The sequence below is a fragment of the Leptopilina heterotoma genome, unplaced genomic scaffold (genome assembly GCF_015476425.1).
Source record: "Leptopilina heterotoma isolate Lh14 unplaced genomic scaffold, ASM1547642v1 Lhet_14, whole genome shotgun sequence".
NCBI classification, from domain to species: domain Eukaryota; kingdom Metazoa; phylum Arthropoda; class Insecta; order Hymenoptera; family Figitidae; genus Leptopilina; species Leptopilina heterotoma.
In genome coordinates, this window is record NW_025110859.1 from 4,128,380 (window position 1) to 4,144,197 (window position 15,818).

The 15,818-nt window shown below is 22.7% G+C and overlaps 2 protein-coding genes across 3 annotated transcripts; one reads left to right on the top strand and one right to left on the bottom strand.

Annotated features, from left to right (window-relative positions):
- The first annotated feature begins 65 nt into the window (after nt 1–65).
- LOC122497793 (pyruvate dehydrogenase [acetyl-transferring]-phosphatase 1, mitochondrial) lies at nt 66–6,079 on the top strand. Of its 2 annotated transcripts, none has more exons than XM_043605088.1 (4): nt 66–623; nt 846–987; nt 1,051–1,527; nt 5,263–6,079. In XM_043605088.1, exons 1-4 carry the CDS (start codon nt 492–494, stop codon nt 5,937–5,939), a joined length of 1,428 nt encoding a protein of 475 aa, XP_043461023.1. In that variant the 5' UTR covers nt 66–491; the 3' UTR covers nt 5,940–6,079. The 2 variants fall into 2 exon arrangements, with proteins under 2 accessions (XP_043461023.1, XP_043461022.1); XM_043605087.1 differs by having other exon boundaries at nt 75–623; nt 5,260–6,079.
- On the bottom strand, nt 6,021–15,460 carry LOC122497794 (vacuolar protein sorting-associated protein 4). The gene is made up of 6 exons (XM_043605089.1): nt 14,915–15,460; nt 14,692–14,803; nt 11,037–11,413; nt 10,673–10,940; nt 7,018–7,460; nt 6,021–6,894 (listed from the first exon to the last, which is right to left on the bottom strand). The coding sequence occupies exons 1-6, from the start codon at nt 14,936–14,938 to the stop codon at nt 6,793–6,795; spliced, it is 1,326 nt and encodes a 441-aa protein (XP_043461024.1). The 5' UTR covers nt 14,939–15,460; the 3' UTR covers nt 6,021–6,792.
- Between the last annotated feature and the right edge of the window lie 358 nt (nt 15,461–15,818).

Here is a 15,818-nt window from a genome sequence, read left to right on the forward strand (position 1 = left end):
ATGCTTTAACAATTCTTTATTGTGCAATGTGTTTAATAAATATTTATAAATGCGGCTAACGTTTAAATGCATTTAAAAATGAATGTTTTCATTTTATAAATTCATATTTCTTTTTAATACGACGTAATTTAACTTTTTTTTTTAGAACAGAAGCAAACAGAAGACAGAAGTAAACGAAGTAAAAAATGATTCATGTTTTTGGACGAATCAAACTGTGTGTATTGTAGTTAGAAAAATATTCAAAATTTTTCCTAATTTTCGAACAACTGCAGCTTTTTGAAAAATTTTAAATTGGAAATAAAATATAAACATTATATATTTTGCAAGTTTTTGACGAAAACGGAAAGAATTTATTTCAGTTTAGAATACTTATTTAAACTTAACCTATAAATTAATTGAAAATCATGAAAATGTGTATTAAAAGCAGAGGAATAAAGAAAGAAATTTGCTAAAGAAATCAAAAAATAGAAAGTTGAATTTTTGATGAGAGGATGGTCATGCATTTTCGTTTTTGTCGTTTGATTGAAAAGTGCAGTAATTTATGTACAAATTATGCTAAACGCAGTACAGGAGACAATTTTTTACGTTTCTACGTTGCTTTACCACGTCTCACACCACAGGAGGTAATTTAAATCATTTAAATTATTATTCATGCTTCATTTATATTTAAATTAATTAATTGGAATTGAAACTTCAATTTGAAACGGCTTATTGTTTTTTTTTTGCAAGTATAAATAACATTTTGAAATACTTTTTCGACGTTTCTTAGAGTTATTTCTATTTCCAAAGATTTATTATTCTATGCGATTCTTAATTTTATTTTTATAATTATTTTGCATTTTTAGGTCACCGATATTTTACAGACTAATGAATTTAATAAGGAAGTAAATTCGACAAATATTGTTAAACATTATGAATCAAATCAATTGGCATCTAATAATCCCATTGAAGATACGAGATCTGAAGCAAAATGTTTGTTAACCGGAGGTAATTAATAAAAATTGTAATAAAATTATCTAATTTTAATTTTAAATAAAAATTTTCCTACAGGTATTCTATTTGGTGTATTTGATGGTCATGGAGGTGGAGCGTGTGCTCAAGTCGTATCAAAACGTCTTTTTCAATATATTTCCGCGTGTCTTTTGCCTCAGGATCTTCTCAAGCAGTATATGGAATCAGTGGACACTCGGAATGAATTAGAATTAATAGAAACTTACGAAGACAATGTGGAATTCGTCACAGAGATTCGAGATTTGTATCGATCAAGTTTTCTGGCATTTACGAAAGAATTGTCTGAAACAAAATCTGGAAGTGAATTTTTAGTGGAGGATGCAATTGAAAAGGCATTTCTTCGATTAGATAGCGATTTGTCGAATGAAGCTCTTTCTGAGATGAATAGACGGGATTCTGCGAGAACATTATCGGTCGCAATGTCCGGGGCAGTTGCTGTTGTTGCTCATATTAAAGGTCAACATCTACATGTTGCTGGTGTTGGTGATTGTCAAGCAATACTTGGAGTTCTTTCCGGTAATTTCAGAGAAACTTTTCTTATTTAATTAGGAATTTTAAAGAAATTAGATGTTTGAAAAATTGTAATATTTCAAATTCTTCTAAAATTAGCTAAAAGTTTTAACAATATCTAATTATAATTATTAAAAATAATTTTAGTTAAAAACACTAAAAAATTTGAATTTTGAAGAAGCTACATATGATTGCAAAAATTCAATTATGTTCAAAAATTAAGAAAAATTCTCCTCAAAATTTCAATTATCTTTATGAATAAAAAAATTCTTCTCCGAAATTCAATAATTTTGAAAAAATTTAATAAAATTCTTGGCTAACTTGCAATTATTTTCAAAAATTTTCCCCAATTCAATGATTTTCAATATCTTCTATTTTAACAAAAATTTTCCCAAAGAATTCAATTATTTAAAACAAATTTTTAAAAAATTATATCTACGAAAACATTTAATTACTTTCATAAATAATAAAAATTCACAAGAATTCAATTATTTACAAATTTCTTATACATTTCTTCGTAATAATTCCATTATTTTCATAAACTATAATACAATTTTTTTTACAGAGATTCAATTATTTTCGTAAATAATGAAATTCATTTTAGGAATTCAATTATTTTTATAAATAATAAAACTCATCGCAAAATTTCAATTTTAATCGAATTCCATAGAAAAATGTAATTATTCCTAAAAATTGTATTAAAATTCGTTGAAAGAATTCAATTATTTGAAAAATTTCAAAGAAGTTTTTCAAAAATTATTAAAAATAATGCATTTATAGAAGAATTTTAATTAAAAACAGGAAGAAAAAATTTATTTTTGAAGAGTTACAAATTATTGTAGAAATTCAATTATTTTCAAGAGTAATAATATTTTCCGCAAAAATTAAGTATTCTTAAATAATAATAATAAAATTCTTCTTAGGAATTCAATTACTTTCATAAATAATAAAACTCATATCAGAATTTCAATTATTTGTAATACAATTTTAATTAATTTTCTCGAAAAATGTAATTATTCTTAAAAATTTGTTGATAAAATTATTTACGAGAATTAAATTTTAAGAAACTGAGAAACTGAGATTCTAAGAAAATGTATTAAAATAATTGAATTCTTGCAAAATTTTGTAATATTGATTAAAAAATGGATTTCAGTTAAAATTTTAGATAATCATTATTTTCATAAATAATAGAAATTTACAAGAATTTAATTATTTACAATTTTGTTATAAATTTCTTTGTAATAATTACATTACTTTCATAAACAATACAATTTTTTACAGAGATTCAATTATTTTCGTAAATAATGAAATTCTTTTTAGGAATTCAATTATTTTTATAAATAATAAAACTCATTGCAAAATTTCAATTTTAATCGAATTCCTAAAAAAATGTAATTATTCTTAAAAATTCTATTAAAATTCATCAAAAGAATCTCATGATTTAAAAGTTTATTTATAAAATTCTTTATGAGAATTCAATTTTGCGAAACATTCAATTATTTAATAAATTATTTATTTTTTATATTTAATTGATTGCAAAATAAATAAATAAATAATTGAATTCTCGTAGAATTTTCTAAAAAATATTGATTTAAAAATGGATTTCTGTTAAAATTTTAGATAATCATTGTTGAAAGCATTACAGAGTATATTTTTAGAAATAATTTAATTTTGAAAAAGTTTCAAATTAAAATCTTTAAAAATCTGAATTTTTCATACTTTTAACTAACAATTCTGCAGAATTATTTTTTTTGAAAAAGTTTAACTGTATTTTTTTAAAAATTATTTCATGTTTTTATTTTCTAATACATATATAATAATTGGAGAATTTGCGAATAATTAAAATTTTGTAAAATTGAATTGTAAACAAGTGAATTTGAAAATTCTCAAAGAACTTTTTCAAAAAGTATTTAAAATAATGCATTCAAGAACTTTAGTTCAAAACATAAAAAAAAAAATGTTACTTGGAAAAGTTGCAAATTATCGCAGTAATTCAATTATTTTCAAGAGTAATAATATTCTGCGCCAAAATTAAATATTGTTCAAAAATAATAAAATTCTTCTTAGGAATTCAATTATTTTCATAAATATTAAAACTCATCGCAGAATTTCAAATATTTTTAATACAATTTTAATCAAAATTCTCGAAAAATGTAATTATTCTTAAAAATTTTATTAAAATTCGTTGAAAGAATTCAATTATTTAAAAATTAGTTAATAAAATTCTTTATTGGAATTGAATTTTAAGAAATATTCAATTATTCAATAAATTATTTATTTTTTATTTAAATAATTGAATTCTAGTAGAATTTTCTAATAAAAATTTATTTAAAAATGAAGTTCAGTTAAAATTTTAGATAATAATTGAATATTGAAAGCAATATAGTATAAATTTTTAGAAATAATTAAATTTTGCAATTAATTTTATTAAAAAAGTTAAAATAAATTTTTTTGATACTATTATTAAAAGTTTTTATTTTCTAATATAAATTTAATTGAAGAATTTACGAATAATTGAAATTTATAAAATTAAATATTCTAAACAAATGAATTTGAAAATTGTCAAAGAACTTTTTCGAAAATTATTAAAAATAATGCATTCAAGAATTTTAGTTAAAAACACGAAAAAAAAATTTTATTTGGAAAATATTGAAAATATTTATTAATTAATAAATAAAATTAATTAATAATTAAAAAAAATATTTATTATTGTTCAAAAATAATAAAATTTTTCTTAGGGATTCAATTACTTTCATAAATAATAAAACTTATCACAAAATTTCAATTATTTTTAATACAATTTTAATCGATTTTCTCGAAAAATATAATTATAAATGTAATTATTAATATTTTTTATTATAATTCGTTGAAAGAATTCAATTATTTAAAAATTAGTTAATAAAATTCTTTATTGGAATTGAATTATAAGAAATATTCAATTATTCAATAAATTATATATTATTTTATTTAAATAATTGAATTCTAGTAGAATTTTCTAATAAAAATTTATTTAAAAATGAATTTCAGTTAAAATTTTAGATTAAAATTGAATATTAAAAGCAATATAGCTTAAATTTTTAGAAATAATTGAATTTTGAAATTGCTTTCTTTAAAAAAGTTTAATTGAATTTTTTTTTATATTATTTAAAGTTTTTATTTTCTAATATAAATTTAATTGAATAATTTACGAATAATTGAAATTCGTAAAATTGAATATTATAACAAATGGATTTGAAAATTTTCAAAGAACTTTTTCGAAATTTATTAAAAACAATTGATTTAAAGAAAAATTTTAGTTAAAAATTCTATAAGAATAATAATTGAATTGAATTGATGAAAATAAATTTGAATAAGTTACAGTAACAATATTCTTATAATATAAAATAATTATTTTATCTCTCTGTCATGTTTTATAATAATATTCTTAAAAGTTATTGACTTTTAGAAGGTTTAAATTTGAAATTATTGAAAATCTTATTTCCTATGGGAAAATAGTAATGATTAAATATTTATTTGAAAAAAAGTTATTGTTTTCGAATAATTTGACAATTTGAGAAATTGGTAAATAAATGTAATAGAACATTTGTTTAGTATCTAATAATTTTTAGAGTGAATCAGAATATTCTTTATGGTCAGGGAAAAAGAAAAAATTTTGTCTAGAAATGAGGGAAAAGTTAGGGAAAAGCAAAATAAAGTTTTTGTAGCAACCCTGTTTAATTTTTTCTCGTTTTTCTTCAGAAGACGATACCTGGACAGCAAAAGCACTGGCCGTGGAGCACAATACCGACAATCAATCGGAAGTTGTGAGAATTCTCTCGGAGCATCCGACAAACGAAAAGATGACAGTCATCAAAATGGAACGACTTCTTGGACAATTAGCACCATTGCGAGCACTCGGCGATTTTCGTTATAAATGGAGTAAAGAATTTTTGGAAACCAAAGTTGTACCTTTCCTTGGTGAGAATTCCATCCCACCGAATTATCATACACCACCGTACCTGACAGCAAAACCTGAAATACAATACCATCGTCTCCGACCATGTGATAAATTTTTAATTCTCGGCAGTGATGGTTTATGGGATTTAATGTCACCATTGCAAGCAGTGAAACTCGTTGGCGAGCACATGCGAGGCAAGGTAACTCTCACACCATTGAAATTGTCACGGAAAAATATGAAATTATCTGAGATTAATAAGAAATTATTGCAAAGAAAGGAGGGTTTAAAAATGAAGCCACTCGATAGTAATGCTGCGACGCATCTTTTGAGAAATGCTCTCGGTGGCACTGAATTTGGCATCGATCATGGAAAACTGTCACAGTACTTAACACTTCCAAGTGAAGTCGTGCGAGTTTTTCGCGATGACATAACTATTACGATAGTATATCTAGATTCAAATTTTATAAGCCAGAGTCTATGATAGACATATGACTATATTCTCTTTGATACTTTTCATCCTGTTATAAAAATAAAAAAAACTTGTAAATCCAATTTAATCCGATTGCTGTATGTCTAAGTTGTTATTTATTTAGTTAACAATAAAAATAATTTACATAAGAACGAGTGTTCTGATTATTTATAACACACATACATTTACATCAGTGTATAAGAGTTTTTCAGTGGATCAATTACTTGTTTTGAATTTCCAAACGTGATCTTAAATTCTCCATTTTCTTTACACAGTAATTAATCCATTGTCTAAACTGCAAAGTAAAAATGCGTAACAAAATTTTTGTAATAAAACGCTAAATATGGTAATTAATTAGCATTGAATCTATCATAGTTTTACAATCTACACTCTTCTATTATCGTCCTTACTTTATTTTTTTTTCTCTTAAAATTTCTATCTATTTTTTTCTTTAAATCATGCGTACTTTAAGTTTATCCTTTTTTCATTCAGTGACGTTAAAATTATTTTATTTACTACAGTGTAGAGCGATTAAAAAAAGAAGACATTTAAAAGTTCCAAAGTTCAAATATCGTTTATCTCAAAAAATAGTATCTTTCTTATTTCTTACGTGTCGATGAGTTTTCGACCTCAGAAGAGGAGGAGGAGGGAAACAGAAAATAAAAAGATAATGTACATATTTAGCGATTAAATCTCTTGCAGTAAAATTGTAAGAGACGGAGAAATGCTTTCAAAGATGGTAGAACGACGACGCAGCCGTCGTCGTGAGAAAGAGTAATGTCCAGGAAGGGATTAAGGCAAGCGTGATCAACTCAAGTATTCGTGTGCCTGAAAACTCTTGTTCTCCCGCTAAATACCGACGACATCAACCCTCTTGGCCAAAGTCTTCCTTGAATTTTTCTAATTTTGACATGTCCTCCTCATTGACAGTCGGTCGAGTTGTTGACAAAGACTTCAGCATGTCTCTCTAAAATGTCAATTGCAAATTATTTATTGATTTTCAAATTATTTAATTCAAATTAGTTAATTCCAATTATTGAATTCAAGTTATTTAATAATTCAATTAAAGTTGATTTAAAAAATTTTTCACCATTGTCACTGGAGGCTCGTAAAGTTTGTCGCCGTCCACGTCCATCCAGTTCATTTCGATTGCGTCAGGATCACCAGGCGAACAAGGAGTAAGAAGATCATCGACAATCGAGGACGGATCTTTAGGCGAAGGACCTCGAACTTTTTTAAAGTGGGTGGCGGTCTGCACTTGTCGAACAGGTTGCATTAGAGCGTCCCTGACGATGATGCTTATGTCAGCTCCTGAATATCCCTCGGTAGCAGCCGCGAGTTGTTTAAAGTGCTCATCATTCAAGCAATGTGACGTATTTCCCAAATGTAATTTAAACATTATCGCTCTGGCTTGCAATTCCGGAAGAGGAATGTAAATCCTTTTCTCGAATCTTCTTCTAATAGCAGAGTCTAAAACCCAGGGAATGTTCGTCGCTCCAAGGACTAGAATACCATCATTGTCATTTCCCACGCCTGAAAGATAATCATTTTCAACATTTAAAAACTAAAAATAATAATAATTTTATTATAATTTGAAAATAAATTCTACACAATCAGGGCTCGAAACAGTGAAAGTATTTAAAAATATGGACTTTATGAACCAAAAATTAAAAATTACGGATTAAATTACTGACAAAAATATAACATTATCATTATTTTATATTATAAGATAATTGCCTACTTCTTCAAAATTATTTTCATCATTTCAATTCAATTATTATTTTCAAGAATTTTCCACTAAAGTTCTTCTTTAAATCAATTAATTTTCGAAAAAGTTCTCTGTTATATATTCTCTGTTATGTTATAATATTCAATTTTACAAATTTCAATTATTCGTAAATTCTTCAATTAAATATATATATTAGAAAATAATACAAAAAAAAATTCAATTAAACTTTTTCAAAAAAATTAATTTCAAAATTTAATTATTTCTAAAAATTTACACTATATTGCTTTTAATCTTCAATTATAATCTAAAATTTTAACTGAAATTCATTTTTAAATCAGTATTTATTAGAAAATTCTACGAAAAATTAATTTATTGATTTCTTTATTTTACAACCAATTAAATACAAAAATAAATAATTTATTGAATAATTGAATGTTTCTTAAAATTGAATTCTCATAAAGAATTTTATCAATAAATTTTTAAATCATGAAATTCTTTCGATGAATTTTAATAGAATTTTTAAGAATAATTACATTTTTGTAGGAATTCGATTAAAATTGAAATTTTGCGATGAGTTTTAATAAAAACAATTGAATTCCTAAAAAGAATTTCATTATTCACGAAAATAATTGAATCTCTGTAAAAATTGTATAGTTTATGAAAACAATAGGATTATTACGAAGAAATTTACAACAAAATTGTAAATAATTGAATTCGTAGGAAAAATTTTTGTTAAATTAGTAGATATTGAAAATCATTGAATTGAGGAAAATTTTTGAAAATAATTGCAATTTGGGCTAGAATTTTATTAAATTTTTTTAAAATAATTGAATTTCGGTGAAAAATTTTTTTTATTTATAAAAATAATTAAAATTTTAAGGAGAATTTTTCTAAATTTTTGAACATAATTAAATTTTTGCAATCATTTGTAACTTCTCAAAAATTTAAATTTTGTAGTGTTTTTAACTAAAATTCTTCTATGAATGCATTATTTTTAATAATTTTTGAAAAAGTTCTTTGAGAATTTTCAAATTCATTTGTCTACAATTCAATTTTACAAAATTTCAATTTTTCGCAAATTCTCCAATTAAATATATATTAAAAAATAAAAACATGAAATAATTTTTAAGAAAATGCAGTTAAACTTTTTCAAAATAAAATAATTTTGCAGAATTGTTAGTTAAAAGTATGAAAAATTCATATTTTCAAAGACATTAATTTGAAACCTTTTCAAAATTAAATTAAATATAGTCTGTAATGCTTTTAACCATAATTATCTAAAATTTTTAATGAAATCCATTTTTTAATCAATATTTATTAGAAAATGCTACGAGAATTCAATTATTTATTTATTTCTTTATTTTCCAATCAATTAAATACAAAAATAAATAAATTATTAAATAATTGAATGTTTCTCAAAATTGAATTCTCATAAAAAATTTTATCAATAAATTTTTAAATCACGAAATTCTTTCGATGAATTTTAATAGAATTTTTAAGAATAATTACATTTTTCTAGGAATTCGATTAAAATTGAAATTTTGCAATGAGTTTTGTTATTTATAAAAACAATTGAATTCCTAAAAGGAATTTCATTATTTACAAAAATAATTAAATATTTGTAAAAATTGAATAGTTTCTGAAAATAATGGGATTATTATTACGAAGAAATTTACAACAAAATTGTATATAATTAAATTCTTGTAAATTTTTATTATTTATGAAAATAATTGAATTCTTAAGAAGAATTTTATTATTTTTTAAGAATACTTAATTTATGCGAAGAATATTATTACTCTTGAAAATAATTGAATTTCTGCAATAATTTGTAACTTTCCAAAATTAAATTTTGTTTTTGTGTTTTTAACTAAAATTTTTCTATAAACGCATTATTTTTAATAATTTTTGAAAAACTTCTTTGGGAATTTTCAAATCCATTGGTTTACATTATTCAATTTTACGAATTTCAGTAATTCGTAAATTCTTCAATTACATTTATATTAGAAAATAAAAACATTAAATAAATATAAAAAAATCAATTTAAATTTAAACTGAAATTCATTTTTCATTCAATTTTTATTAGAAAATTAAACTAGAATTCAATTATTTAAATAGAAACATAAATAATTTATTGAATAATTCAATGTTTCTTAAAATTCAATTCTCATAAAGAATTCTATCAACAAATTTTTAAATAATTGGATTCTTTCTACGATTTTTAATAAATTTTTAAGAATAATTACATTTTCCGAAAAATTCGAATAAAAATGTATCTATAGGTATTAAAAATAATTTTAATTCTGCGATGAGTTTTATTATTTATGTAAATAATAATTAAATGTTTGCGTAGAATTTTATTAATTTTTTTTTAAGTAATGGAATTTTTTTGGAAAATTGATTAAAATAGTAGATATTGAATATTATTAAATTGAGGAAAATTTTTGAAAATAATTGAAATTTTGCCAAAAATTTTATTAATATCAATTTTTGAAAATAATTTAGTTTCGGAGAAGAATTTTATTTCTAAAAATAAGTGAAATTTTGATGAGAATTTTTAAAAAATGTTTGAACCTGATTAAATTTTTGCGAAGAATTTTCGAGCCCTGCACAATTTAAAAATAAATATATTGCGCATTTCATTTCAAAACGATCCATCTTGTGAACAATTGCCATTGTAAGGCAATTTTTAAATAATTATTTCTCCTACTTTTTTAAAGCCAAACTTTATTTACTATTAGTGGTTTTAAAAGATAAATTTTTCAACTTTACGATGGTGAAAAGATATTTCTTTTAAATAATATAATTTATAAAGAAACCTTTGAAATCTTTGTAAAATTTAATTAATTGTAAACTTAATTTTTTTTACCATCGTAAAGTTGAGAAATTTTTCTTTTAAAACCATTAATAGTAAATAAAGTTTGTCCCTGATAAATAGGAGAAATAATTATTTAAAAATTGCCTTACAATGGCAATTGTTTATAAAGTGGGTCGTTTTGAAATAAAATATGCTTTTTACCTTGCATTTGTACTAAAAATTCAGTTTTTATTCGTCGAGCTGACTCGGATTCATTATCGGATCGTGACGAGCACAGAGAATCCACTTCATCGATAAAAATGATGCTAGGTTTGTGATGTCGAGCTAATTCAAATAAATTTTTCACAAGTTTCTCAGATTCTCCGAGCCACTTGCTCACCAAATCGGATGAAGAAACAGAAAAGAAGGTCGAATTGTCAGCTTCCGTTGCTACTGCTTTTGCTAAATACGATTTACCGGTACCTGGGGGCTGCAAAGCAAATATATTTTTACCCTCCATCTTTTAATAATTATGTAATTTATAACATTTCTTACAACTGAAAAAAAAATTGCTTTTCAAATTTACCCCAAAGAGTAAAATTCCCTTCCATGGAACACGTTTTCCCGTGAATAGATGAGGAAATCGAATAGGCAATATAACAGCTTCCTTTAAAGCTTCTTTAGCTAAATCAAGTCCAGCAACATCACTCCATTTTATATTTGGTTTTTCCATTATTATAGCACCCTCTAGTTTGGTTTGTAGTTTCTTTTTCTCTGGATCGCTGTCTGTATCACTATCACCACTGTCGCTTTTCTTGTCTTCGCTTTTAGAATCATCTTCGCCAGCCTTGACAGGTTTCTTTTTTCCCTTCTTTAAATGTGCCTTTAATTTCTCAGCTCGATCCAAATACTGATTACATTTTGATCTAATGCTCTCTTTTGCTCTGTCACCTTGTGCTTCATCTAAAAAAGAAAACGGAAACAATTACAGGCTTGCTACAAAAATTTAATTTTCTTTTTCCCTGACATTTCCCTGATTTCCAGACAAAATTTTCTCTTTTTACCTTGACCCTAACGAATATTCTGATTCACTCTAAAAATTATTAGATACTCAAAAAAATGTCTTAAATTTATTTACAAATTTCTTCAAAAGTCAAATTATTCGAAAACATCAATAACTTCTTTTTTAAATAAATATTTAATCATTATTATTTTTCCATAGGAAATAAGATTTTTCAAAAGATTCAAATTCAAACCTTTTAAAATTCAATAACTTTTAAGAATATTATTACAAAACATGACCGAGGGATAAAATAATTATTTTATATTATGAAAGAATATTGTTGCTGTAACTTCTTTAAAATTATTTTCGTCAATTCAAATCAATTATTATTTTTCCAGAATTTTTAACTAAATTTTTCTAAATTTTTCTTTAAATCAATTATTTTTAATAATTTTTGAAAGAGTTCTTTGACAATTTTCAAATCCATTTGTTTACAATATTCAATTTTACGAAATTTCAATTATTCGTAAATTCTTCAATTAATTATATATTAGAAAATAAAAACTTCAAATAATATAAAAAAAATTCATTTAAACTTTTTCAAAAAAATTAATTTCAAAATTCAATTATGTATTTCCAAAAATTCATGCTATATTGCTTTTAATATTCAATTACTATCTAAAATTTTAACTGAAATTCATTTTTAAATCAATTTTTATTAAAAAATTCTACAGAATTCAATTATTTAAATACAAAAATAGATAATTTATTGAACAATTAAATATAACTTAAAATTCAATTACCATAAAGAATTTTATCAACATAATTTTTAAAAAATTGAATTCTATCAAAAAATTTTAATAAAATTTTTAAGAATAATTACATTTTTCGAGAGATTTGATTAAAATTGTACTAAAAATAATTGAAATACTGCGATGAGTTTTATTATTTGTGAAAATAATTGAATTCCTAAAAAGAATTTTATTATTTACAAAAATAATTGAATGATTACGAAAAAATTTATGGAAAATTTGTAAATAATTGAATTTCTGTGAAATTTTTACTATTCTATGAAAATAATTAAAGGTTTGAGAAGAATTTTATTAAATTTTTTAAAAATAATTGAATTCTTTTGGAAAATTTTATTAAAATACATAGTAGATATTAAAAATCATTGAATTGAGGAAAATTTTTAAAAATAATTGAAATTTTTTCAAGAATTTTTAAAAATAATTGGAATTTTGCCAAGAATTTTAATAAAATTTTTAAAAATAATTGAATTTCGGAGAAGAATTTTTTAAATTTATAACAATAATTGAAATTTTGACGAGAATTTAAAAAAAATTTTAGAACATAATTTAATTTCTGCGAATTATTTTATAACTTTTGAAAATAATTGAATTTTCTGCAATCATTTTTTAGAATTTTTAACTAAAATTTTTCTTTACATCAATTATTTTTAATAATTTTTGAAAAAGGTTTTTAATAATTTCCAAATTTATTTGTTTATAATTCAATTTTACACGAAATTTCGTTTATTCGGAAATGCTTCAATTAATTATATATTAGAAAATAAAAACATGAAATAATTTTTTTTTTAAATTCAGTTAAACTTTTTCAAAAAAATTAGTTCTGCAGAATTATTAATTAAAAGTATGAAAAATTCAGATTTTCAAAGATTTTAATATAAAACTATTTCAAAATTAAATTATTTTTAAAAATTTACGTTTTAATGCTTTTAAATGTGAAATTATTATCTAAAATTTAAAGTGAAATCCATTTTTTAATCAATATTTATTAGAAAATTCTACGAGAATTCAATGATTTATTTATTTCTTTATTTTCCAATCAATTAAATACAAAAATAAATAATTTATTGAATAATTGAATATTTCTTAAAATTTAATTCTCATAAAGAATATTATCAACTAATTTTTAAATAATTGAATTCATTCAACGAATTTTAATAAAATTTTAGGAATAATTACATTTTTCTAGGAATTCGATTAAAATTGAAATTTTGCGATTAGTTTTATTATTTATAAAAATAAATTTAATTCTTAAAAAGAATTTCATTATTTACGAAAATAATTGAATTTCTGTAAAAAATTGTATAGTTTATGAAAATAATGGAATTATTACGAAGAAATTTATAAAAAAAATTGTAAATAATTAAATTCTTGTAAATTTTTATTATTTATGAAAGTAATGATTATCTAAAATTTTATCTGAAATGCATTTTTTAATCAATATTAGAAAATTTTACGAGAATTCAATTATTTAAATACAAAAATAATTTCAATAAATAATGTATTGAAGAATTGAATGTTTCTTAAAATTGAATTCTCGTAAATAATTTTATCAACAAATTTTTAAGAATAATTACATTTTTCGAGAAATTCGATTAAAATTGTATTAAAAATAATTGATATTCTGCGATGAGTTGTATTATTTGTGAAAATAATTGAATTCCTAAAAAGAATTTCATTATTTACAAAAATAATTGAATCTCTGTAAAAATTGTATAGGTTATGAAAATAATGGTATTTTTACGAAGAAATTTATAACAAATTTGTAAATAATTGAATTCTTGTAAAAATAATTAAATTTCCTAAATTTTGTAATATAATTGAATTTTTGCAATCATTTGTAACTTCTCCAAAATTCAAATTTTTTAGTGTTTTTAACTAAAATTCTTTTATAAATGCAATATTTTTAATAATTATTATATATATATATTAAAACATTTAACTAATATCAGAAAAATTTGAAATATTACAATTTTTCCAAAATCTAAGTTCTTTAAAATTCATAATATTAAATTCATTAAAAACTGAAGTTTTATAAAATTTCAAATGAATACCTTTTGAAGTTCATCTATTAATGAATAAAGTTATTTAATTAGAAATTATTGTCAGAAATAGAAAAAATTGAAGGTTTCGTGGTAATTTCATAGTTTATGAGGCAAACAAAAAAAAAAAACACAAAAATTCATAATTTTCTTATGAATTCTAAAAATTTAATTTTTTCCAGTACTTTTAATAAAAATCCCTGACTTCCCCGACCAATTCTACTTTTCCTGACGTTTCCCTGAATTCCCTGACTTCCTGACCTGTGGCAACCCTGAATTATTGTCACTATCATCATTATCAAATTCCAAAAGAATGAAATAATTGTTTTGGCGTTTCAAGGACTTTTACTATTTTACTATATATACGTATTATGTATAAATACCAACATTTGAGAGAATGAAGAAAATATTCTACAGCATGTTCATATAGTCTAAGAGCTTCTTCGTAATTCTTCTTTTTATCCTCTTCGGTAGCTTTAGTGACTAAGTCGATGGCTTTCTGTGGGAAAAAAAAGACGTGGTAAATTATAGATAGTAATTAGTAGTCTACTCGATGATGACACCAGTATCTCAAAAACAATTAAGTCTACGATTTCATCAATTTCTTTACCTGTAAAGTTGTTCCTGCTGCCATTGTTTATAAATATTATTTCGTTAATTCCTACAATTCGTTTATTAGTTTAATGAACAATCGTCACGTCGTTCTAACCTTTAAAATGTTGTCATAAAGAATATATATAAATAAAGAACTATAAGAGATGAGCCAACATGACACGCCTTCAAATAGTTGGTCTAAACCTGACAATAGTTTTACTCGTACGAAACTTTTCATAAAATTATCAAGTCTTTCAAATCACATAGGATGAATTATTTCTTTCAAAACAGGATACTGACACTTCTCCTCGATAATTGTGGATGTGATCATGGATGATAAAATGATGTTTGCAGATTCTTGCCTGTCAAAATGTTAACCTTTAAAATACTAATTCCCTGACGTCATTAAATAGTCATAGAGAATAATATAAGCACAATCGTATTATAGAATTAAAAATTATTGAAGATCATCAACAATTGTAAAATTAATTTACACCAGTTCCATTAACTTAAATATGCGAATCAATTTTGGAGTAATTTCCTAATATTTAATGTCAAATGCAAAAAATTACTAGAAAACATGTAAATGAAGGTTAGTTTTTCTGGGGATATGTTGGAAACACTGGAAATAACTAGTCTAAATATACACTCTGATTGGTCGGTTGTTAATTGACAGGAACAAACATGTCTTTTCCGGTTTATTAAACATTTCCCGCTGTTTATATTCTTTTTGTTATTTCTATTAAGAATTCTCTTGTTATTGAAAAATATTACAAGAAACTTATAATTAATTACATATTTTTTTATTTGAAATTTGTTTATTTATGGTAATATAAGTGTGAATACAGGCGCTTGTAAAATTATAGGTGTGTGAATATAACCAATAAGAGAAATGGATACAAGGGAATGATGTTTGGCCG